General features: G+C 34.7%; 1 protein-coding gene across 1 annotated transcript; it reads left to right on the top strand.

Moving 5' to 3' along the window:
- The first annotated feature begins 7,033 nt into the window (after positions 1-7,033).
- LOC105233070 (tubulin beta-3 chain) lies at positions 7,034-24,020 on the top strand. Its single transcript, XM_011215019.4, has 4 exons — positions 7,034-7,446; positions 21,023-21,131; positions 22,369-22,613; positions 22,693-24,020. The coding sequence occupies exons 1-4, from the start codon at positions 7,390-7,392 to the stop codon at positions 23,644-23,646; spliced, it is 1,365 nt and encodes a 454-aa protein (XP_011213321.1). The 5' UTR covers positions 7,034-7,389; the 3' UTR covers positions 23,647-24,020.
- Positions 24,021-24,294: the final 274 nt, after the last annotated feature.

Below are 24,294 nucleotides of genomic sequence, written 5' to 3'. Positions count from 1 at the left end.
CCCCTTATTTGCAAAGAACTCGGACAGCCACTTTTCACAAGCCTCTTTTGAGTTCAACTTTACATCAACAAGGGCGTTCACCATGGACAGGAACAGGTGGTAATCACTTGGCGCTATGTCCGGGCTATATGGTGGATGAGATAAAACCTCCCATCCGAGCTCCCGTAGCTTCTGACGAGTCATCAACGAAGTGTGTGTCGTCTGGCGTTGTCCTGGTGGAACACTACACCCTTCCTGTTGGCCAATTCTGGACGCTTCTGGTCGAAAAATTTAATAGTTTCCGGTATGCGTTTGTTGCTTTTTTCTATTTCTATTGAGTTAGGTTTAAGACTTAGGACAAGCACTTTTTATACCCTTGCAACCAGTTGCTACAGAGTATTATAATTTTGTTCACTCAAAGGTTGTTCGTATCACCTAAAACTAATCGATATAGATATAGTGTTATATACATACATATAAATGTCCGTCCGTCCGTGCAAGCTGTAACTTGAGTAAAAATTGAGATATCTTGATGAAACTTGGTATGCAAGTTTCTTAGTACAAAAGAAAAATCGAGTTTTGTAGATGGGCGTAATCGGACCACTGCCACGCCCACAAATCGCCATTAACCGAAAACCTATAAAGTGCTTTAACTAAGCACTTACTTAAGATATAAAACTGTAATTTGGCAAAGGGGATTACAGTAGTAAGGGGCACCTGTGGATAAAAATCTTGAAAAAGTGGGAGTGTTTTAATGTGCATATCTTCTAAACTGAGGACAAAATGTGGAAGGTGAGATTATTTTTATATATTCCTATGTCGCTCTGTGAAAATGCGTAAAATCGGACAATAAACACGCCTACTTCCCATATAGCACAATTTTAAACTCCACTTGATGCTTTTACTTTCCAGTACGCAAACCAGGAAGAAATTATTATAATGGGATCAAACTATGCACGAATAATGCCCTTAGTGTATGCCACCTTATGACAAACATTTTTGTTCAAATCAATTAAAACTGTTCAAGACTCTACGTACCGAAAATGTGAACCCCAGTACCTATAGTTGACTTTTGATCGAAAATGTCGGTCAATGTGTGCTATATGTATAATGCTGAAATTAAGGGATTCTCCTTCTCTTCCAATGGTATATCTATATGTCAAAAATGGGTTGAATCGGACCAATACTTCTCTTAGCCCCCATATATATACTTAGTATAAAGATTTTCTTTTCTTTCTTTGGCAACTCTTTCTTGTTTCCACGAATTGTTCCAACAATGTAGTTTTTTTTTAAGAAATTTCTTGGCTCATGATACACTCGTAAAAAAATTATCAGTTGTTACGTTCCTTCTGTATTCTGTGAAAGCATCCATCAGCTTTAGGACAACGAACTCTCCAAGGGTCATTGAGCAATCGCTCTTTTCATCCCTTTCCAAATAGGGAAACCCATTTATTATGTAGTTACTATTGACGTCGTACGCCAACCAATTTATTCTAAAATTATCTGGTTTGTTTGGCATGTATTGGGTGAATCTACACTTTGTATTCGGCGGAAACAACTGCTCATCAACAGCAATATATCCACCAGGTTTATAACAATTTTGTGAATTTTCAATAAATCGATCCCATATTGTAGATATCATGGCAAATTTATTGGTTTCTAAACGCTGACTTATTTCATTCTTCTTATCAAATCATATAAACTTCCTAATTTCAGTAAAGCCATTTCGGCTCATTGTTTTCAAAAAAAACAACAAAAAATAAGTTGACATTGTATTTATTCTGAAAATTCTTTATTTATTCTTCCAAATCAATTTCATCCCCTTCAAAGTAATACCCTCCCGATGCAATGCACTTATGCCAACGGATTTTCCAATCTTCGAAACAATGGTTGTAGTCACTTTCCGGAATGGCCTTCAGTTCCGTCTTCGCCGCGACTTGAATCTCCTCTATCGTATAAAAACGGTGTCTCCGGAGCGGTCTTTTGAGCTTGGTGAGCCTTTCGATATGCCAACTTCATCAGCAAGGTCTCTAATTGTTAATCGTCGGTTGAGGTGGATGATCGCCCTGGACGCTCTTCGTCTTCGACACTTTCACGGCCGGCTTGGAACTATACCACTTGTAAACATTTTTTTAGACATAGCTTCATCACCAACGGCTTTCTGCACCATCCTTAACGTATCCGCAGCAGAAAATTGATAAACTCGTAAACGAAATTTAATGCAAATTCTTTGCTCAACAAATTTCGACATCGCAAAAAACGAAAAACTCACTGTGGTGGTTATAATATGATGTGCACACTGTGGCTGTCAGCAGAAGAAGAGAACTGCTCGTATGATGCGTAGTCCTATATAGTAATAACCGCGGGCGTCCTCAAGCTTAACGGTTAACTATGTATTCCTTGTTTCGTTTTGTGTCGTATTCGCTTCAGCGTTGCTTGTAAGCCAGGCGCAGCTGACTTGCTGACATGATGTTGCCATGTTGTATTAAACGTTGACATGTAATATTATAATATATTGTGGCTCGTCCCACGCTCACTTTTAGCAGCTCACAAAACGACACGTATCTCAAACATGAATGATTATTTTGACATGAAATTTAACATAAATGTGACTGACAGTACTACCAATTTAAAAAAAATAATTCTCCAAATCCTTCGAGGCGCGCAGTTTAAATTCAAATGTCACCTTATTTTTTGGACACAGTAGTAAGAAATAAAAAATTTACATCCAAGTATTAATACTTTACCTTATCTTCTTTAAATAAACCATTATAAAAATTGTAATGTAATTGCAAAAGGAACTCTTTAGAAGTGCCCTACTTGACACTGTAATCAATCAATACTACTATCGTTTACTTATTTTCATTGAAACCGGCGCTGAGATAATCATAAAACATTTTATTCTGAGGCATCTGTTGTATAATACATTTTCACAATAGTCATATTGACCAATCGCGGTAGGTAGGCTACAAAAAAATTTTTCTTGGAGACTAGAAAAAATAACTAAAATAAAAAGTTTGAAAACCGGTACCGGTATGTTTACTGTTAAATATATTTATACCCTGAACAGAGTATATTAAGTTTATCACGAAGTTTGTAACACCCAGAAGGAAGCATCGGAGACCCTATAAAGTATATACAGACATATATAAATGATCAGTATGTTGAACTGATTTGATTTAGTCATGTCCGTCTGTTTTGAAATTTTGTAAACGTCATTTTCTCTTCAAGAAGCTGCTCATTTGTCGGAACTGCCGATATCGGATCACTATAACATATAGCTGCAATACAAACTGAACGATCGGAATCAAGTTCTTGTGTGGAAAACTTTCACATTTCACAATGTTTTTTCACAAAAGTTGGCACAAAATATTTTCTAAGGCAACAATGTAATCTCCGAAGAAATTTTTCATTTCGGCTCACTATAGCATATAGCTGTCATACAAACCGAACGATCGGAATCAAGGGCTTGTATGTTGTAACGAAAACTGTTTGTTTTTCTAATTTATTAAATGATTCAGTTCAGAGATATAGTGGTCACTGCAAAACGTCTTTTTTGAGAGGAGCTGCCGGATATCAGCTATAGTAAGTAAAAAATATATAAATATTTTTAAGAATACTAAGTCTTAAAATTCAGTTAAGCGATACCATAATTGGTATACTAATTTTTGGACCAATAAATTTAAAAGCTTCTTTCAGCCTTCTAACTGTAAATAACCCCTTAAAAATTTCTGATGTTCGAATATCACATCAAAGAAGACGAAGAAGGAAATGATTCATCCTTGTTTCTTCAGTAAGGAAGATGAACTCTTTATTTTGTAATGACGTAAAAGGTTTATTTGAAGAAATTGGTATTCATTGTAATACAACTGAACTGCATTTTAAAATATCTATTGTAAATTGAATCTTTTAACTTTTATCATGAGGTATATCGTGGAGTGTATAAAAAAATTTTTTTGGAATTTTTTCATGACATCTGTCGGAGAAATGGCTGGGTGAATGAGATGCGTTTTTTCACTAGCGGACACGATTTCTCTTGTAGTACGTTATCGTCCTTACTAGAATCATGAAAAATGTTGATAAATAAAAAAGTATTAATCAAATTTTACATAAATTTTGTCATAACATTGTCAATAAATTATAAAAAATTATGATCTAATAGGGACGAAAGCCAGGCGTTTTGTGAACATTAAAAAAAAATTAAGCAAATCGGTAGAGTAGTTCGATCGGAATCATCTCCACCAGTTTAAAAAAATGTGTTTTGAGAAAAACGCGTTTAAAGTTTGAGGTGTGCACTCCGAGCGCTCTGAACGTCGAGCGGTATTATTATTTTTGGGCCTTTTTCGAAACCTTCCAATGGTAAAGTCGGTTTTTACATTAATTTTAAGAGTAAGGCAAAAACAAAAAAAAATTTAAAAAAGATTACCCTACTAACACCTTAATAAATTATTGACATGTTTGTGTATTTTATTGGCCACTATTTACACATACAAGTAATAAATATAATTAATTCGATGTTTATACATATTCTTACAATTGGCAATTAATTATTTGACCGTTTTCCGTAAAAATTAATAAAAGTCAAAACTCTGTCTCACATATGTATTTCAGGAAAATAATTTTTCTCAAATCTTCTCTATTGAATTAATGTAGAGATATTTTTCTCTTTAAAATCTCAACCCAAACACTTAACTTACCTTTGACTTACAGAGAAATGTCGTACAAATCCATTGATACTTTGAACTCAGAACCACCACAAGTTTTAGGACGCGCATATACTTGCTTTGCTTCTAATTTTGGCTCGAGAAGAGACAATCTTGATACTTTATTTTCTTAAAAAATCAGTACAGCTTTGGACTTTTTCATTAGAAACAACCAAAGCTGCTATTTTTGTACCTTCGGTTACCACACATGCAAATGCACATTTAAATATTTGTGAGTGCGGATAAGGAGCTGCTTTCTAGTGTTGTAAATGTTGTGTGGCATAAAATGTTTTTACTATACATATGTACGAATATATATTTACCAATAGATGCCTTAAGTTATTTTTGAAAATTAATTTTCGTATACATATACTTACATGATGTAGTGCATTAAGATGGAACCGTACTGCAAATACAATCTTAATGATATTTTGAGGAGGTAGGGTATCTGTCTATCAGAATTCTAGCAATACCATTACATTATTACTTCCGTCCCCCAAAACATGTTCGCTTCTTACAAGAAATCAAACCCTTTGGCTGATATAAATTTATTAGTAAACAACTACATATTTGGCATAAATATTATCATAAAGGTTCTAACAGTTCTGAATATTCTTGCTCGAATGTCAGACGGAATTGCAATCTTGGTTTCAAAACTAACGTTCATCTATTTAATCAGCTAATCCTTTCCCAATTTGAGACACTCTTTTTTTGGTCATTTATTTATTTCATGTATGTATGTATTTCTTTGTACCTAGTTCTTCAAAGGGGGGATGTGTGGTAGAATAAACATTTGCCTCTGATCTGATGTAGTGCCGTTCCCACGACAATCGGCTCTACGTAATCGGAACGGAACCGCATTTTCTATCCGGTCAGGGCTGTCAACTTGGTAGAATGCTGCAACTACAAAAACCACGACATCTGATGTGACCGACGTTCGGTTAATTAATTCGCTTATACATTATATCTAAAAAAACACCCGGAAATTGTTACTAACAGTAGTGCGTTGCGATTTTTACAGTGGATAAAAATATCGAACAAATAATTTATCTAAAATTTCTAACCAAATTTCGTGTGAGGAATCGTTGCAAATGTTGGAAACTCTTACGGTGATTCAGTTTTAGCAAAACCACAAGCCGACGAGTGGTACAAAGACCTCAAAATGCTCAAGAGTCGTTGAAGACATGCCTTGGGCTGGACAACCTTCGACCTCTTCAACTGCTCAAAATATTAAAAAAGTAAAGGACATGGCTCCTGAAAATCGTCAAGAAAGTGTTAGAGAGATGGTAAAAGAGCTTGACATCTCTCGAGAGCCCGTTCGAATGATTTTGATGAATATTTTGGGTATTATTCGCGTTCTTGTTCGACTTGTCCCGATAAAGCTGAATTTGTTTCAAAAAGAGTACCATAGATATCCTTGATATCGATGAGATATGGGTTTATGAGATTGACAAGCAAGCATGTCAACAATCATCGGAATGGAATGAAAAAAACAAACCGAAACCAAAAAGATCACGCCAAAGCCGCTCAAGAAGTCAAGATGATTCTTAATATTTTTTCGATATTCGCAGTTTGGTGCATGATGAATTTGTTAGGCAAGGATAGACGGTCAATTTGAAATTGCCACTCCGTGAAACCCGTTTTCAGTCGATCGAACAGATAAAACAAAACTCGCTGAATGAGCTAACGGTCATTCCAAAAAGTGCTTATGAAAAGTGTTTCGAGTACTGGAAAAATCGTTGGAATAAAAGTATTACATCTGGTGGGCATTATTTTGCATTTTATTTACAATTTCCGGGTACAATTTGGTCACAATTTATGCTTCAGAACTACTTCACAATAGTAGTATATCGCCCTTTATAATATATTTTTTATAACATTCTACCTATAGATTTAATTTTAAAATTGCTTAATTTATGATAGAAGCTACACATAACCGTAACTCAACTTTATTTCTCTCAGTGCTAACGTCACTATTGTACGATCGCTAATTGCATCTCGTGCAATATTCTCACTTATTCTTTTACTTGCGAGTATTCGCTCAACTTCAATTTCTCTTGATGGTGGCATATACATATTTAGCTCTTAATGGGTGCAAAGTCACAACGAAGTGCGCTCATCTCCACCACCCAACCCAATGCTTCTTAGTATGTATGTGTCCAACATGCATTAATATGTATAACACGCACACAAAGAAATACTAATATACACAAATATGTAAGTATGTATTATGTGTGTAGAAATGTACTCACCCATTATATGACGCATGTGGCGTGCGGCGAACTCCGTCTGCGTGTATGGTATTTACTTTTGCCGGCAACCGGCGTATGCTTCATGCTGGCACAGCGCATTCCACACATGATCAGTTCAGTTTCGTACGTCGAGTTGTAACCAAGTGCTTTGCCCACAACTGTTCTGTGCTCTGTTCCAACATTTATATCAGAGTATTACCGGAGTTTTCTTTGTGCGCAGGATATACCAAGAATTGTGTATCTACAAATCCGTTCTAATTGAAATTAAGCCAAACGGGGGTGTGGTCCGAAAATTGAATCGAGTAAAATTTAGTTGAAAATCTGCCAAGAAGCTTCGAGGATTTTCACAGGCGCATCCGAACTTCTGAGCGCAGGAACACAAAGCAATAAAAACAGCACTTAAACGTGAATTCGCGAGTTTCCTGTTGGAGCTAAATAAATAAACTTTTAACGAAATGAGGGAAATCGTGCACTTGCAAGCCGGTCAATGTGGCAATCAAATCGGTGCTAAGGTAAGTGGGAATTTCTCGAAACTCGATCATCGATCGTTTGGCGACCGTTCGACTGATCCAAACTCAACTCTATTCAGCTCGCAAACGCTCGAGCGAGTTTCCTTTTTTCGCATTGTCAGCGGTGATCAGAAAACGAGCAATAAAAAAGTTGAAAAATGTATTGCATTTTAATTTCGGTCAGGCAAAGTTTCGTTGTTTGTTTCTTTTCATACATTTTGGCTGTATTTTAGGCGCGCGCACATTGTGGCAGGCTGCAGCTTGTACTGCGATTCTTTTTGTTTTTTGGTTACTATTGCTTTTGATTGTTGCTTTATTTTAAAGTTTTTTATTTGCGTCAAGTTTTCGTTACTTGTGCTTTTGCGGTGCTGATCGTAGAATTTCTGAGGCAAAACTGCGCTTGCGCACTTTTTGGTAATTTGGAAAAAATCCAGTTTTGTCAGCGGATTTCCTTAGCAATTTTTTAAATTGTCAGTAGGCACGAAGTGTATGCCATGTGTATGTTTATTTGTGGCGAGCTTTGCATTTTTAGTTGAACGTGCGTAAATGCCTTTGCAATATTGGTAAAGAAGCTGATTGATGATCTCAACTACTGAAAATCAATGTCAGGGATTCCTGTACATAATTGAAAAATCGCAATGCAAAATTTTTGAAATTCCCAAGAAAATTATTTTAATTAATTCGCATCATCATAACAATTGCAATAATAGTTATAATTAATAATGTAATATATGCTTTTGCTAGATTCGACTTCAAAATAGTGATCCAATCAACGAATTTAAAAATTGTAACGAGATTTTATATTTATAGAATATTAAATTCACTTTTAAGGTGCCTATGAATACCGCCGAGAAAGCAAATATTTTGTTTGCCACACATGACTGAAAGGTCCGTGGCGGCTGTCTGGAAAGCCACACAGTCATACATACTTTCAGATCAGAAGTACATCTATGCATATGTGTATATTCAAATGTATATAGTCGTTTGTTTAGTAGGAAATTACTTATCGTAGTATACATATATGGCATGTAAATGCTTAAAAAAATATACATAAGTATGCAATTTATGTACTTAAATGATTTCAATCGGCCTGATTTCCACTTTTATTATACTATATATATTGTAAATATGTAATAATATGTTTGTATGGATGTAATTACCTTTATCAACATGAAAAATTCCTTAGTGATTATATACAAGGTCTGTCGCAAAAGAAACAGGACTGTTCAAAAAAACAACAAAAAATTAATATTTTACAAAAGTTATATTTTTTTATTCAAAGTAGTTTCCTTGTGCCTCGATACGGCGTTTAGCTCGGTCAATTAGCATTTCAAATGAGTGTTTAAGGTCATTTTTCGGAACGCTCTTGAGAATATGGGTCGTCGCCTTTTGGATAGCTGAAATGTCCTGAAACCAGTGTCCTTTCATGGGCAAATGAAGTTTTCCAAATAGGTAAAAATCACAGGGTGCCAGATCAGGTGAGTAGGGTGAGTGATTAATGGTTAATATGGAGTTTTTTGTCAAAAGATCAGTGACAAGCGTCGACCGATGACACGGCGCATTATCGTGCAACAGGCGCCAGGACTCTGTCTCACGGTATTGTGGTCGAACACGACGAATGCGTGACAAAAGACGCTTCATAACACCAAGGTAAAACACATCATTAATCGTTTGGCAAGGTGGAACGAACTCTCGGTGTACAATACCCTCGGAATCGTAAAAAACAAATCAGCATTGTCTTTATTTTTGACTTCTGAAGACGACTTTTTTCGGTGATCACATATGGTCCTCACGACCTTCTTGGAATCGCTAGCGCCACCAGAAACAGTTATATTTGAAAAGTTCTGTTTCTTTTGCGACAGACCTTGTATGTATATGCATTTGTATGTATTTCGGCATTTCCTTGAAATTCTAAATATTTGACGAATGTTTATATAAATACTTCATTAATCAATTCTTAATATTGTTATTATGTATAATTTTGCCACGAAATTTGTAACACTCAAAAGGAAACGCCAGAAAATCTATAATTCATCTACTATAATTGATCAGCGTGACGAGCTGAGTCGATTTTGACATATCTGTCTGTCCTGAAAATTTGCATCAGTATTATACTCCGCAAGAAGCGGTTCCGCCGCACCGAGCCACTATTTGAGGAGAATTTCACGAAATTTGGCATAGAATATTTTAAAACACATCGCTACACCCTTTGAATTTTTGAAAAATTTCAGATGAGATCACTTTAGGATATATTGTATGTAGCTGTCATACAAACGACCGAAATCATGTTCTTTTTGAGAAAACTTTTTCATTTGTCCAGGGTATTCTAGTTTCCGCGCAATCGTGAACGTTAAGGTTTTTTTTTGATTTTGTTTTGATAAGGCCTACAAATATGAATAATTTTTAGCGATTGTTTTTGGACATACCCTTGTATACATATCATTTTGATTGAAATTTGATAGACCTATGCCCCAAATAACATGTTAGTAGATTTGGCTCGGACAATACTATAATATTGTAGAGGCTAACTAAATGACAGTACTGGTTTCTAAGTTGGTACTTTTAATTGCATTATCCACAAAAATGTGTCCTGTAAAGTTTAAATTTCAATAAGCTGTTTTCAAAATAAAGTAAAGCGTTTGGCAAAGGACGAATGTCTTATCTAGGCCGACAAACTGCAGTTTTCACTTATTAACATCTAACGGGGTTTTTGTTTCCACCGTTCCAATACGCACTAATATACATATATATGTACATATTTTCAGTACTCACATATATATCGAACTTTATATACATACATACTATATCAATTCAATACTATTTATGAATATATTTTCTTTAAAGACTCGACGCATCAGCATATCTTATACGATGACTTTACTTTAGTCTGACAAACTGTCTCATATTTCTTTATCTAATAAACACAAACATATACATACATACATATGTATGTACATATGTACATAGGTGCATGCTTGTTATGTATGTGAGTGAGTGCTGTCATACATTACACATTAAGTTGCCTAAAACCCATGTTTTGATATACAGCAAAGTAATCGGAAACGGCTTGCATTTGAGAAACCATATCGCTGAATAGATGGAGCTATGTATATAAGTATGTGCATTTATGGCATAAGAATATACTTCGTACATACATAAATACATGTGCAGTTACATGTACATACATATGTACATACATATACATACGCACGCTCAATTTTCAGTTTCAAATTACCACAACAGTGCGCAGAATATCAGGGTCTAGGCTTGAAGTATCGCAAATTTGAACCTTAACTCGTTGGTTTTTGTAAGTATTACTTATGTTCTATATATGTACTCGTATGTCTTCAATTCATTTGTAATCTTCGTTTACATATACATATAGTACATGTATGTATACAACATTTCGTAAAAACACATATGGAAATGCAAATTCTTAATAACCTTGTGCAATGACACACAAAGATAAGAATATTCCGTTGGGTCAATAAAATGCAGACATAAATGACTCAAGTAGACACGACGAAGCAAGTGCAATAAAAGTATTTACATAACTACTTTGCTTACACAAATGTTTCAGAATGACTCATCGGCCACTAGGCGACATGCGGAAGTAATGTCTATACAGTCACCACGTGTTCTTCGGGTCACAGGACGAGCTCAAATTACAAAAAGTTTAAGCATAAACACAATGCACATCCAAACATGTGGGAAATAAGTGTAGATAGACATGTGTTTTTAATTAATGATTCCATTTATAGGTCATCTTTACAAAATTTTGTTTTAGCAGTGTAATCAAGTAAAATATTGTACATATCCTTAAAAATTGGAAATAATCCCTCAAATGAACTATATATTTATAAAAACATATATTGAAACACTTTCATAACATAGATTACTTTTTCTCAAATCTAATAGGAGCTTAGCCGTACTAAATGATTTCTATGAAACTCTGAAAAATCCTGAATAGAAAAATGTTAACATCTGCTGCATCAGATCGATATTCCCAAAACTAAAAAACTAGCCTGCGTACATTCACACAGACGGACATGGCCATTGTCAAAATGCTCTTGTGACACGGTTCATTGTCCTGATGAAAAAGGATTTTTTTCTTCTGCAAACAGGTTCTAATTTCACGAATTTTTTCTTTCAACAAAAATCCTCTCGAATCCCAAAAAAACTGATGCTATAACCTTCTTGGCCGATTTCAGGACACTACTCGATTCGAAGCTGAACAACCAGGTTCATACCACTCTTTAGCCTCTTGGTTTTTTCAGGATCATGGTGATAGACCCAAGTCTCATCCATAGTGATGAATTGAGGTACAAATGTTGCTGAGGACGTCGCATTCGAATGTGTTTTTTTTCCATTGTTAGCGATTGCGGCACCCATTGTGCACACAGTCTTCTAATGAGATCTGTAGAGCCTCTACTAAATCTCTCTCAGACAATCGATGATCTTCCAAAATTATATCCTGCATTTTGGCTATAGTTTCTGGTATTGATGCGCTTTTTGGACGTCCTTCACGTAGATCGTCTTCAAGGCTTGTACGAACGCGTTTAAATTCAGCAACCTATCTGTCTACTATTCTAGCTGTAACTGAACAATCATTATACACTTTTAATATTCGTTCGTGAATTTCTTTTGGCGCTATACCTTCCAAAAATAAGAAATTTATCACTGCACGATATTAAATTTTTTCCATTGTAAAAAAATACTGTGACACACAATGGCTTCTAAACAAAATATGAAATGAAACTTTACATACGTTCATATGAAGAGTGTACTAACCAAACAACTAGCAGAAACTTCCTCTCTTATCGAACGATAAAACTTATTATACAACCGGGTACCCTAGCATAAATGTAAATGATAGGGTTTTTAAATGAGAGAAATGCAGTAAATACTTGTCAAGCTGACTATCAAAGTGAACGCATAAGATTGTCCTCAGTATAGTTTGGAAAATTGCTGTGCTGATGGAATAATGCTTAAAAATCATTGACATTTTTCCAAAATTCTATTCCTCTTGGTAAACTTACTTTTCCTATTTTAACGACTAAACCAAGTTCTCCAATCATTTTTGAGTAACTGGCACTTTACGTAAAACAAAATTGTCTTAAAAGTTTCAGTTGCTCCAATATCAATCGTTTGAGTGCTAAAGATATATTATAATTAAATATTTTTAAAAGCTAAATGGTTTCAAGAATTGGTCCCCTAAGTCTAAAACTTTTTATGGGGTATGTGATGGTTAGAAAAGTGATACATGACGAGTTTTATGAGAGGAAATTCGATTCAAACTCCAAATGTCTTTAGAAATAAAAACCACTAATATTGGCCATTTCGCTAATTTAACTGTGTTTAATTTAAAGTAAAAGTTCTATATCTTAAAAACACCCTTTTTATTACAAATAAATTTATGTTTGTTAGTGTAATAATGTTAACCCTGCTCCAAATCGAAGAAATATAGTAAACAAGTGCTTTGTTTTATTGAGCTCGCGTGTTTCTTTCGAGTTCATTGTCATTGCCGTGAATTATGGTTGCAACGAATATGAATTTTATACATTGCATGTAAAAAATTATCTCCAACTCATATAACGATTATTGCTGAAACGAGATCATAAGCAAATACATAAATAGAAGGTGTAGTCAGACCGAACTTTTTAATCTGGTAATTCGTTAGTTGATAAATACTGAGTAGTGAGTGTAAATTTTGTTCCAAAGTAACTGATTCAATCTTATTAAATACTTACTTTTGAAAATTTTATCAAAAACGATTTTGTAGTGGACAGCAAATGAATCAAGTTAACTTTTGAGACAGCAACGGAAAGCAAGCATCCGAGTGATGTTACTAATTTACGAAAAAAACTATCATGCTTGAGAGTCTGGTACTTCATTACTAGATAAATTTGTTAATTTTACAAAAACAAAACGCACGTAAAAATACTGCCGACTAACGACTAAAGAATTTACAAAGCTGGTCTGAATACCCCTAGAGTAATCAGATAATTTATACCCACGGAACATTCATTTTTATGTATTAAAATTAACAATGGCATTGCACAATCCCACAATTTTGGCTCCAAAGTAATATTTCCAAATGTTTGTTACAATTCACATATATATGTATAAATAATTCTTCAATAATGTATTATACATATGTATGTATGTATATTTTTTATAGAAAAACTCATAAAAATAGAAGGATTTTATCGATGGTCAATCGAAAAAAGGAGCATGTGATAAATTTTTATAACTAATTCATTAGTTGCATTGGATTTGTCTTTTAAAGTAGCCCTCTTTTAAAGTTAGCCCTCCTGTAGTCTTACGCTTTTATATGACATATTTGTGGACTGTACAAACATACATATGCACAAAAATGTAATATGAAATGATCGATTACTAATTTATTATTGACAGAAAAAGTTTTCATATGATCGACTTATGAAGTTTGTCTAACTGCATTTTACGACGAGATATGAATATGACATATCGCACTAAAATTAATTATACGATACTGCAAATACCAGCAGTTAATTACCGCTGTATATTTTTATAATTTCATTTTAAGAATTTCTAATCTGGCGCGAATATTTCCAGCTGAGGAATTTTTGAGGTTACTTGCAGTCGAGCTCGCTCTTTCTTTCGTTTTTATATTGGCACAGTTGCATTACCAAAGCAATTCGAATGTACATACCCATACAAATGCATACATATACATACATAAGCACACATATGTAGCAGTGTTTGTGTGCAGATAAAAGCGCATTACGTGTATGGGTACAATATTTTTGCAAAAGTTTAGGCTGCAAGTACCATACATTGTGCACTGATTTGGAAATATTTCATGTCTTTGTTAAAAGAAAAGATTGAAATGAAAGGCGTATGAACCCACACTGATGCAGATAATCATTGCTTTTGTGATTGTATGGTGAAAAAGTAGTTGCAGACGAAATTGTCCGGAGTAGATACTTATGTATGTATGTATGTACATTAGGGTGTGTCATTCTGAGGCAACCTTTTTTTCTACTGAAAAACAGGGTAAAAACTTTCGAAAATGTGAAAAAAAGTTACTCAAAAGATGAGCTCTTAATATTAATATTAAGAAGTGCCTCTTTCAAATTTTCTATTTTCCATTTAAATAACATGAAAAAAATCATTTTTTGTGGTGGTTTTTGTGCGGAGGTTATTATATGTGCACGCGATGGCTTCCAGTAGGGATGGTAAAATCTATTCCGATTCTACTCGATAATCGAGTTTTCTCGTAAAATAATCGAGTTTTCGGAATCGATTTGCAGTAGTCGAAATCGATTAAGAATCGATTCTTATAATATATACATAAAGAGAAATAGAAGAAAAATAGTATAGATTTGATGGTTATAAATATAAACCTATATATTTACCATTTTAGGTTGTGAGACACTTATGGTTTCACCGCACAATAACCACCACAAAAAGATGATATTTTTTTTCCATGTTATTTAAATGGAAAATAGAAAATTTGAAAGAGACACCTCTTAATATTAATATTAAGAGCTCATCTTTTGAGTTACTTTTTTCACATTTTCGAAACTTATTAGCCTGTTTTTCAGTTGAAAAAAAGGCTGCCTTAGAATGACACACCCTAAAGTACATAAATGCTAAGCTATCAATCAAAATAATTAATTAACGCTCATTAAAATCGAAGGACTGTTGCAGTGAAGAAAGTCTGGAGTATTTAATTATTATTAAAAATTGTATTTTATAAAATATAGTGTTTCAATATAATCACAGTCACGCTCCTATACAGATATGCATGTGCAGTGTACTGGTTTTCCATATCTCAAGCACTGAAATGTCCAGATGGTGATCCCATCATATTAATTATTAAATTAAATTGGTTTTTTCGTCTCCTCTCTTTATCGGCAACACTGTGATCAAAACTGTCATATATTCATATGTATGTGTATATGAATGTAAATCACGGAGGTACGCCTCAAGTATGGCGACTGATGAAATGTGAAATTAATCTTTTATGTACTCAGAACCGGTACTACATATGTATCAATCTCAATTGTAACTTATTATAAGATTTAAATTAAAACTGTTTTCCTATGACCTAATATGACCTAAGATAATAAGATTAGAGGAGATGCACTATTTACTTCCAGCCTTGTATTTCCATGACAACGGAGAAAGAATATACACTCGTGGACACGCAAACTTTACCACTATAGTTTTTAATTTTTTTCGGACTTTTTCGTTCGTTCGGGATTTTCTTCTATTTTGTTTTTTTATGTTTTTATAGTTTTTATTGTTTTTAAAGTGATACATATACTAAACTTCGTGTTTCAATTGAAATAAAATAATTAAACAAAATATTATTTTCAATTATAGTGTAAATGAAATTAAATTAAAAAAATAAAAAATATACTTTTTTCATCGCATGTCAGTCTCTCACTATCTTTCAGCTGATTTATCTATAGCAGAATGTGTTTTGTTTATAAATTTTTAATATTTTTGATTAATATGATGTCATTAACTTATCTCTGAATAAAAAATTTCAATACCGCAAAAAGTACCGCTATAAAGTGTTGTCAAATATGTACAATACTTGGAAATTTTGAGTGGTAAAATTTGCGTGGCCACGAGTGTATAATCTTCTGCAATATTTCAAAACTTTCAATTCTTCCGAAAGCAATTACATACCAAAGTGTCTTGGCCCTCTTACAAGAGGGAAATTTCAAATATCCAAAAATTAAATTAAGAAGAAATCGTTTGATAGAATAATATTTACTGCCCTTCTTTCCGCTACTTAACGCCACTTGAGTGCGATCTATTTGGGTGGGAAATCACTGACGCACACTTGTGTGCGTATGCTTCGGCGATCTACATTATTTCAGAGCCTTTCTAAAGTATGGTACAATCGGCGCATTTTCTTTATTTTATGCTTCACTGTTCCCTCTAATTAAAATTAACACAGCGACGGGCGCTGGTGTGGCCAGGCCAGTGCTGTAGACATCGCGAAGAAGCGACCAGCAACCCAAGACAACGGCCAATGACCGGCTGTGGAAAGAAGGTCTATCCACGAATACGAACACGAATAATATAAAAACATGCATGCAACGTGACTGTAAATTTGTGCAAGCAGCGAAAAGTTGAAACAAATCAAAAAGTCAAGTAAATGTGAGAGAATCTCAAGATACTCGCATTATTGACACAGAGGTTTTACAAAAAGCTTATAGCATATTGCGCGCTGTCTAAGGTATTTAGAAACAAATGCCGTCTATGATTTGTAGTATACCCATACAATATATGTCACATTGTGTGCAACTGTATTAAAATGATCAGAATCACCAAAGTGAAAATAGTAGAAAGTGAGTCGTTAGGGGCAATCATCAAAACATCAGCAGTTAGCAGGGTACGAAGCACATGTGCCTTATTTTTGTATAGTAAAAGTGCTATAAAGCCCTCCTTCCATTCATACTCACATCAAGGTGGAAAAAGAAATGAATAATGAAAGAAAACTGAGAAAAATTAATGAAATTATTGCAGCTGTTCATCGACCTATTCGCTGGCCATATACATGTTGTTGCTACATTTTTATTGACATTACTGCCGTTTTTCTTGCTTTCCCTAAGAATTTAAGCCTTGTTTGAATTAAAATATTATTATAAAAGTAAAGAGTACATAAACTTTTAAGCAGTTAATTAAATATTGTTTTTGCATTTGTTTACAACGAGTAGACAGTAAACCTTTACTCATTTGCAGCGTTGTAATTTTGTTTTAAATATGGCAATAAAGACTTTCTCCGAAAACGAGAGTCGTCTGCAAGCATGCATAACAAATTTTCAAATGAACAGTAATAATTGAAGAGATCATCATTTGTACTTCTTTATTATATGACAAAATCAATCGAGTGATGAAAATAAACAGTATTTCTACATTTTTGTGACTCAATTGACTGGAAAAACGATTTTCGAATTTGTAAGTATGGTACATACTACTACTGGTACTATTTTTGTAAGTAAATATTAAATTAAATTAATTGTTGAGCATAAATAAACTTACCATTACAGAGAGAGAGAGAGACAGAGTGAGAGAGAGAGAGAGAGGTTTACTGCATTACTTGAAATTAAAAACATCACATTCTCGCATTTGAAATGTTTCCCTTTTCTTTTGAGTATTACTAATTACCGCATTTCGTTTACCCTTTCTCATTTTAATGAACATAAATCTTTCAATTTTAAAGCTCTTGAACGCTGCGAAACGTTGCATCGAAATTGAGATGCTGCACCGTCATCTAACTAATGTTCCAGAAGCCACAATGACTTCTTACATAACATACTTATGTACATAAATACATAGGGAAGAACTAAGCATACCTACATATGTACATCAATACATACGAAAGAATATCAAATTGAACACAAATAAAATAATTAAATGTGTGGTATAATGCACAAAACGTTCAACTGTAACAAATTAGTTTAAAAATCTTTCAATTGCTCATTCATATCTGATTTCTAAAGATCGAGATTTGTGTATGGTCCATCCAGATCCATGCAGACAGCCAGTACACTTTAAAGTATCTTAATTGCCATTGGAATTTAAGCCAAAAGCACAGTTAACTGTAGCTATAAATATATTTTAGGGAAGTTATTCACAATGATTATTACTTTTCTTATATGATGCGATATCAGCGTGCTAGCTAATTGCTTACATCCGATATTAGTGTTTCCTTAATTGAAGTAATTATAGCCTAACAATATCGGATAAAAGAAAATGTACCTGCTTACTATATCTCGCTGAAGCTTAATTGACATTGAAAATATTTCTCCAGAAACCTATTAGCACTACCCTTTGCGCATAAAGAATCATGACACGCAACACACAATTAAATATTAAACTATACGAGTATAGTTAAAGTGACATGAAAGAGTCACATTAAATCCCCATTGAATAACATGATTTGAAAATTAATTCTTAATGTTATAATGTTTTGTCCATAATACTTTTGAACTATTTTCAATTTTAAACTCTGTATTAGGATCGTGGGAGCATTCAAAGTTTAATTGTATTTTTTTTTGCAATATTTCCTTTATTGGTAGCGAAAGTGGTGCACCGAGAAACTAAAAGATCGTTCACTCAGAGTCAGTTTTTGCATCTGTACCTGGCAAAGTGCTAATGCTGTTGGCCGTGTGTGTTCGATGGACGTTTTCTTCTTCTTTTTTCTATCCCAATAATTCTCTGGAAATAGCTATGTCCCTTTGTGCACTTACATATAACAATTCCTGATTTAAAGAGAATTTCTTCTGAACTCCCGCTTATCAAAGAAGTGATATAAAACTGCCTTTCCTGTGTCAAAACTGGAAGACGAACGAATTGAACAAACAACTTTAATTCAAATAGATTAGCAAATAGAAAAAGTTCGATTTTAAAAAAGTTTGGATAACTTTGCTTCGCTTTCAACCTTACATTTTTCAGTCGCAGAGCGGTCTTAGACTAACCAAACATAGAAATAGGCGACTAAAGCAATGCAGTAATCTGCATTGTCATTTCCTTAATCCATTTAAAAAAAATTAGGGAGATCTGTAGAACTTTTCTAAAAATAACGACAATATTGACAAAATTTATTTCGGTATTTAATGTAATTTTGATAAAGTTTTCGAAACCAAGCGAAGTGTGAGAGTATATAGAAATTTCCTTTAATTTTGCTTTTATTAAGAAAATTATGAATTTAGTGATGCATAAATAGATGACTCATCACAACCACAATTATAAGCCGAAAACCAAATTTTTGAATGCATATTTAAAAATGCTTTTTAGCCAAATTTCCTCGATGTTGTGTCAACCGCCGTACACTAATTACAAATCTCCTTAAATATGTTTGTCACAGTTATGCGTTGCACTCCCAGACCGCATTGCTTGAGTTGACTTACAAAGCACTTTCCTGGGATATTTTTGAAATTATGTATCCACATATCATTTGTCAGTTAGAAATGTTCCCCAGGAGCGGAATGCTTTTTTAGCCCCTTCTACAGTTCGCTTCTACAGCATCGCATGCGAACGCCCAGCAGCAATCTAAAATAGGCGACAACAAATTTATTTCACATTTCGGGGCTATTTTCGGAATACACAAATGCAATGCAATGCTGTACGCATAGGAAAGTTGCCGCATTCCCAGTTGAGAGTGTCTTGGGGAAATGGCGACGCTGTCCCCAAGTGTTAAGTTGTGGAAACTCCACTCGATCGCAACCGGAAAGAATTTTTAGCTGAAACCGTGCACACACACACAGATGTGTGCGCATATACAGTTAGTTTAAATTTAGCTCTAAATCAGGGCAACGCAGAGTTAAGAACTGTGTGGCTGTGTGGTGGAGGCTTAGGCAGGCAATAAACTGTCATTTCAACCAGAAATACATATTTATTACATACATACTTATGTATATACTGTATATATCTGTATGTAGGTGTATGAAGGGTCATAAACCATTGATCCTTCAATGCTTTATTTTGGGACATCGAATGACTTTCTCATGTAGAATTACATGAAGTCACAATACATTGCAATGCATTAGGTCATAATGTCTTTCCACTTTATCACTACAATAATACATCCTAGTTCTAATTAATGTTTTTCCTTGAGTGTTACATTTTTTCGTTCACTTTCCATTTCAAAGTAGCAATACAAAACTACTTTTACAAATTCGAAATCATTCTTGGTTAATTTTCAGCTCACGATTGACAGGTTATCATTTAAAATTTAAGTACTCGTAAGTACTTTGTTATTCTATTACATTTTACAGAATGAATCAGTAAACGTGTTCTAGTTACTTCAAATAAAGCGAGTATATGGAACGTCACTCGTATTCACTTTCTGAATAGGGTACGTGTGTAATTTATGCCCAAATATAGGTACAGCCTAAAACGCACCACATGCTGCAAATATATAATATACTTACATATGTACACACACATTCGCGCACTTTTAAATTTAGGCATTGAGCTCGAAAGAGCTATTCCAAATACATCTAATACAACTTAATGAATTAAACACAAACCTTTGCTAATTGCGACAATATCACCGAGTAAAATCCTAAATAAAATAAAATCGGTAAATGATAATAGATTGTTTAATTAAAAAAAAAGAAAAGTACATATTTTTCAGTCCCTTTTACCTCAGATTCAGTATAGGTAGTTTCTAAGAGCCCGCACTTCCTTGCACTGATATCTCGCTTCTAAAATAGGTGTCTATTTACATACCAGTTTGAAAACCTCCTCTCGTTCCTATAAGTAAGAGTCATCATTGAGATTTCATCATTGGCGATTCTGAGAAGTTTCCAATCCGAATAGTCTGAATTTATGATTCCATGACAATTGATGAAACTTGTATCCATAATTTCAACCCGGAATAGAATCAACAATCAATTGTACGAGTAGTTCAATAACAAGCACGATCTTAAAATGTTTGAAAGACGAAATCCCTTAAAAATGAAAATCTGTTAAATAACAAATGCGATTTTTTTGAATTTTTATTTGGTTAAGGACTCTTATGAAATACAATTACGGTATTACATAATTTAATTTATTGTGTTTTTAGTTTTGGGAGATCATCTCAGAGGAACATGGAATCGACAGCAATGGAATTTACAATGGCGACAGCGATTTACAATTGGAGCGGGTCAGCGTTTATTACAATGAAGCTTCAGGTAAAAAAAAACCTTAAATAAATCTAGAAAATGAGATTTTCCCCAGGTGGCCACCCCGAAATTTTTAAATTCTATATTTAGTGGGGTTGTTATGGTCAGCTTAAATTCCAAGCGACAACCATTCACACAAATGCAATTTTTTAAACGTTTAATTTGAAGTATCATCGTAGAAACGGCTGTAAGAGGTTAAAAGAAGAAGATTACATTTGCATTTCCAAAGTTGCCAAGTAGAGTACAATGGCATTGTAGACAAAATCTTTCGTAGCTGATATTCGACATTTTGTTTTGTGTATTTGGAAATGAGATACTATCATAAACTTATTTTACAAAAGATCGGATTGGTGACTCTCACAAAAAAAAGAAATGAATATTTTATAAACTTAAAATGATCCCATTTTCGGAAACTATGTAAAAAAGAAATAATATCACACAGTAAGCTAGATTTGTATTATAATACAAGTACGTATGTAGAAAAATATGTGAGATCAATCGTAAGAGCTCATACTTTTCCTGTTATTTTTTTTTTATGTTGTACGTGTCATTAATCTCAAAAGTTAAAAATTAATATACGGATCACACAAAAGTTCGGATATTAGCGTGAACTATTAAGTACGGTTTTACAAATAATCAAATAAATAATGAAAAACCTAGCTTTTGTTTGTGTTTACATTAAATTTATGCCATACTGGGTGAATGTTAGTTTATATGTCGGCCTCCAGCTTTCAGTTTTGGCTATCAACACCATTGGGCAGTGAGATGGAAAAGGGCGTCGCAATTTTGACTAAGAAAGCGGCGATACTCTCAATCGCTGTCATTGTCCCCACAGTGTTTGCCGCAAACTTCCTTGTTTGGTCAGCGCTGAGCATGTTGCCTACCGCTTTGGTTGTAAAGGCACTCATGTGAGCACGTGCTATGCATTTTAAAAACCTCAATTGTGATTTAAGACACAGCCACTGACAAAAATAAATAAAATGAATATTAGCACGTCGCCAAAGTAGAAGGGGCGACTATGAGGTATTAAACTAGGCTTAACAATTTCCAATGCCGTGGCCAGATATTTCTACATAATTCCATAAAAACACTCTGCCATCTATTCCAAACAGTGTCTAAGGCATGCGCCTTTCATTTTCTACCCATACAAATAAATACTATCGATTTTCATGTGATTTATTTATTTTAGCTCTGTTGTCTTCTTAATTTTTTTATTAACTTGCATGTGATTTATGCGCTTTTGCAGCTGTGACGCGTTCCTCTGGTGGAAAATATGTGCCCCGTGCCATTCTTCTCGATCTCGAGCCAGGTACCATGGAATCGGTGCGCTCCGGCCCCTATGGGCAACTTTTTCGTCCAGACAACTTCGTATTCGGTCAGTCGGGTGCCGGTAATAATTGGGCCAAAGGCCATTACACCGAAGGTGCGGAACTGGTGGATAATGTGTTGGATGTAGTGCGTAAAGAATGCGAGAACTGTGACTGCTTGCAGGTAAGTGTTATTAACTTAAAAAGCGTTCCTGTTTATATGTGTATGTTTTATTTATAAAAAATATTGCTTTTCACGTTAGGGCTTTCAATTAACTCACTCATTAGGTGGAGGCACTGGCTCTGGTATGGGCACATTACTCATTTCAAAAATACGTGAAGAGTATCCGGATCGTATAATGAATACCTACTCGGTAGTACCTTCACCCAAGGTATCCGACACTGTTGTTGAGCCATATAATGCCACTCTCTCCATACATCAGTTGGTGGAAAATACTGATGAGACCTATTGTATTGACAACGAGGCACTCTATGACATTTGTTTCCGCACATTAAAGGTATCCAATCCAAGTTATGGCGATCTCAATCATCTCGTATCGCTGACTATGTCCGGTGTGACCACATGCTTACGCTTCCCTGGTCAATTGAATGCTGATCTTCGCAAGCTAGCTGTGAACATGGTACCCTTTCCACGTCTGCATTTCTTTATGCCCGGTTTTGCGCCACTCACTTCGCGTGGTTCTCAACAATATCGTGCTCTGACCGTACCCGAGTTGACACAACAAATGTTTGACGCCAAAAACATGATGGCCGCCTGTGATCCTCGACATGGCCGATATTTGACTGTCGCTGCCGTTTTTCGTGGCCGTATGTCCATGAAGGAGGTCGACGAACAAATGTTAGCGGTGCAAAATAAGAATAGCTCCTACTTTGTTGAATGGATACCAAATAATGTGAAGACGGCAGTATGTGACATCCCACCCAAGGGATTGAAGATGTCCTCAACCTTTATTGGTAATACCACCGCCATACAAGAGCTATTCAAGCGTATTTCAGAACAATTTTCGGCAATGTTCAGGCGCAAAGCTTTTCTGCATTGGTACACAGGCGAGGGTATGGATGAGATGGAGTTTACCGAAGCGGAGAGTAATATGAATGATTTGGTGTCCGAGTACCAACAATACCAGGAGGCCACCGCTGACGATGAATTCGATCAGGATGTGAATCAGGAGGAGGTAGAGGGCGATTGTATTTAATGTTGAGACCAGAGGAATGAGAAGCGTGCGGAGTGCGGCGGGAAAGAGGGGAATAACAGCATTAACTTTACGAGAACGTCTATGGCTATCGGGAATGCATTTCGATTGGCGAGAGAGATATGATAGTTGCGAAATTCTTTAAGACACTGAATTATGAAGAATTAAAAATTTTGCACACTTTTCCGCTGTATACACGTCCAAAACTGGAAAAGTTAAAACTACAAGACAAAGAGTTAAAATCAAATTCAAATTAGTATTTCGCACGTAAAAACAATGTTCCATTTTCAATTTAGTTTAATATGTAACGCGTATGTACGTGAAATTTTCGACACCAACCTACGCAGGCATCCTTGCTTGCATACATACATATGTACGAGGTGTGTTAAAAAATTGTCGCGAATTTTGTGTTTTTTTCAAAAATTATTTATTTATTCATGAATGTCTATTTTGTCCCCTTCAAAGTAATCCCCATGAGATATTATATTCTTGTGCCAACGGGTTTTCCAATCTTCGAAGCTTTTTAAAAAATCATTTTTTTTATCTTCTTCAGCTCCTCCTTCGATGCCGTCTTTATCTCGTCAAGAGAAGCGTAACGTCGTCCTTGCAGGTAATATTCCTTATTGACCGTTCTTCCCTGTGGCAAGAACT

This window comes from Bactrocera dorsalis, chromosome 3 (genome assembly GCF_023373825.1).
Source record: "Bactrocera dorsalis isolate Fly_Bdor chromosome 3, ASM2337382v1, whole genome shotgun sequence".
Lineage (NCBI taxonomy): Eukaryota > Metazoa > Arthropoda > Insecta > Diptera > Tephritidae > Bactrocera > Bactrocera dorsalis.
The sequence above is the reverse complement of the archived record's forward strand: the minus strand, read 5'-3'. Positions and strand labels throughout refer to the sequence as shown.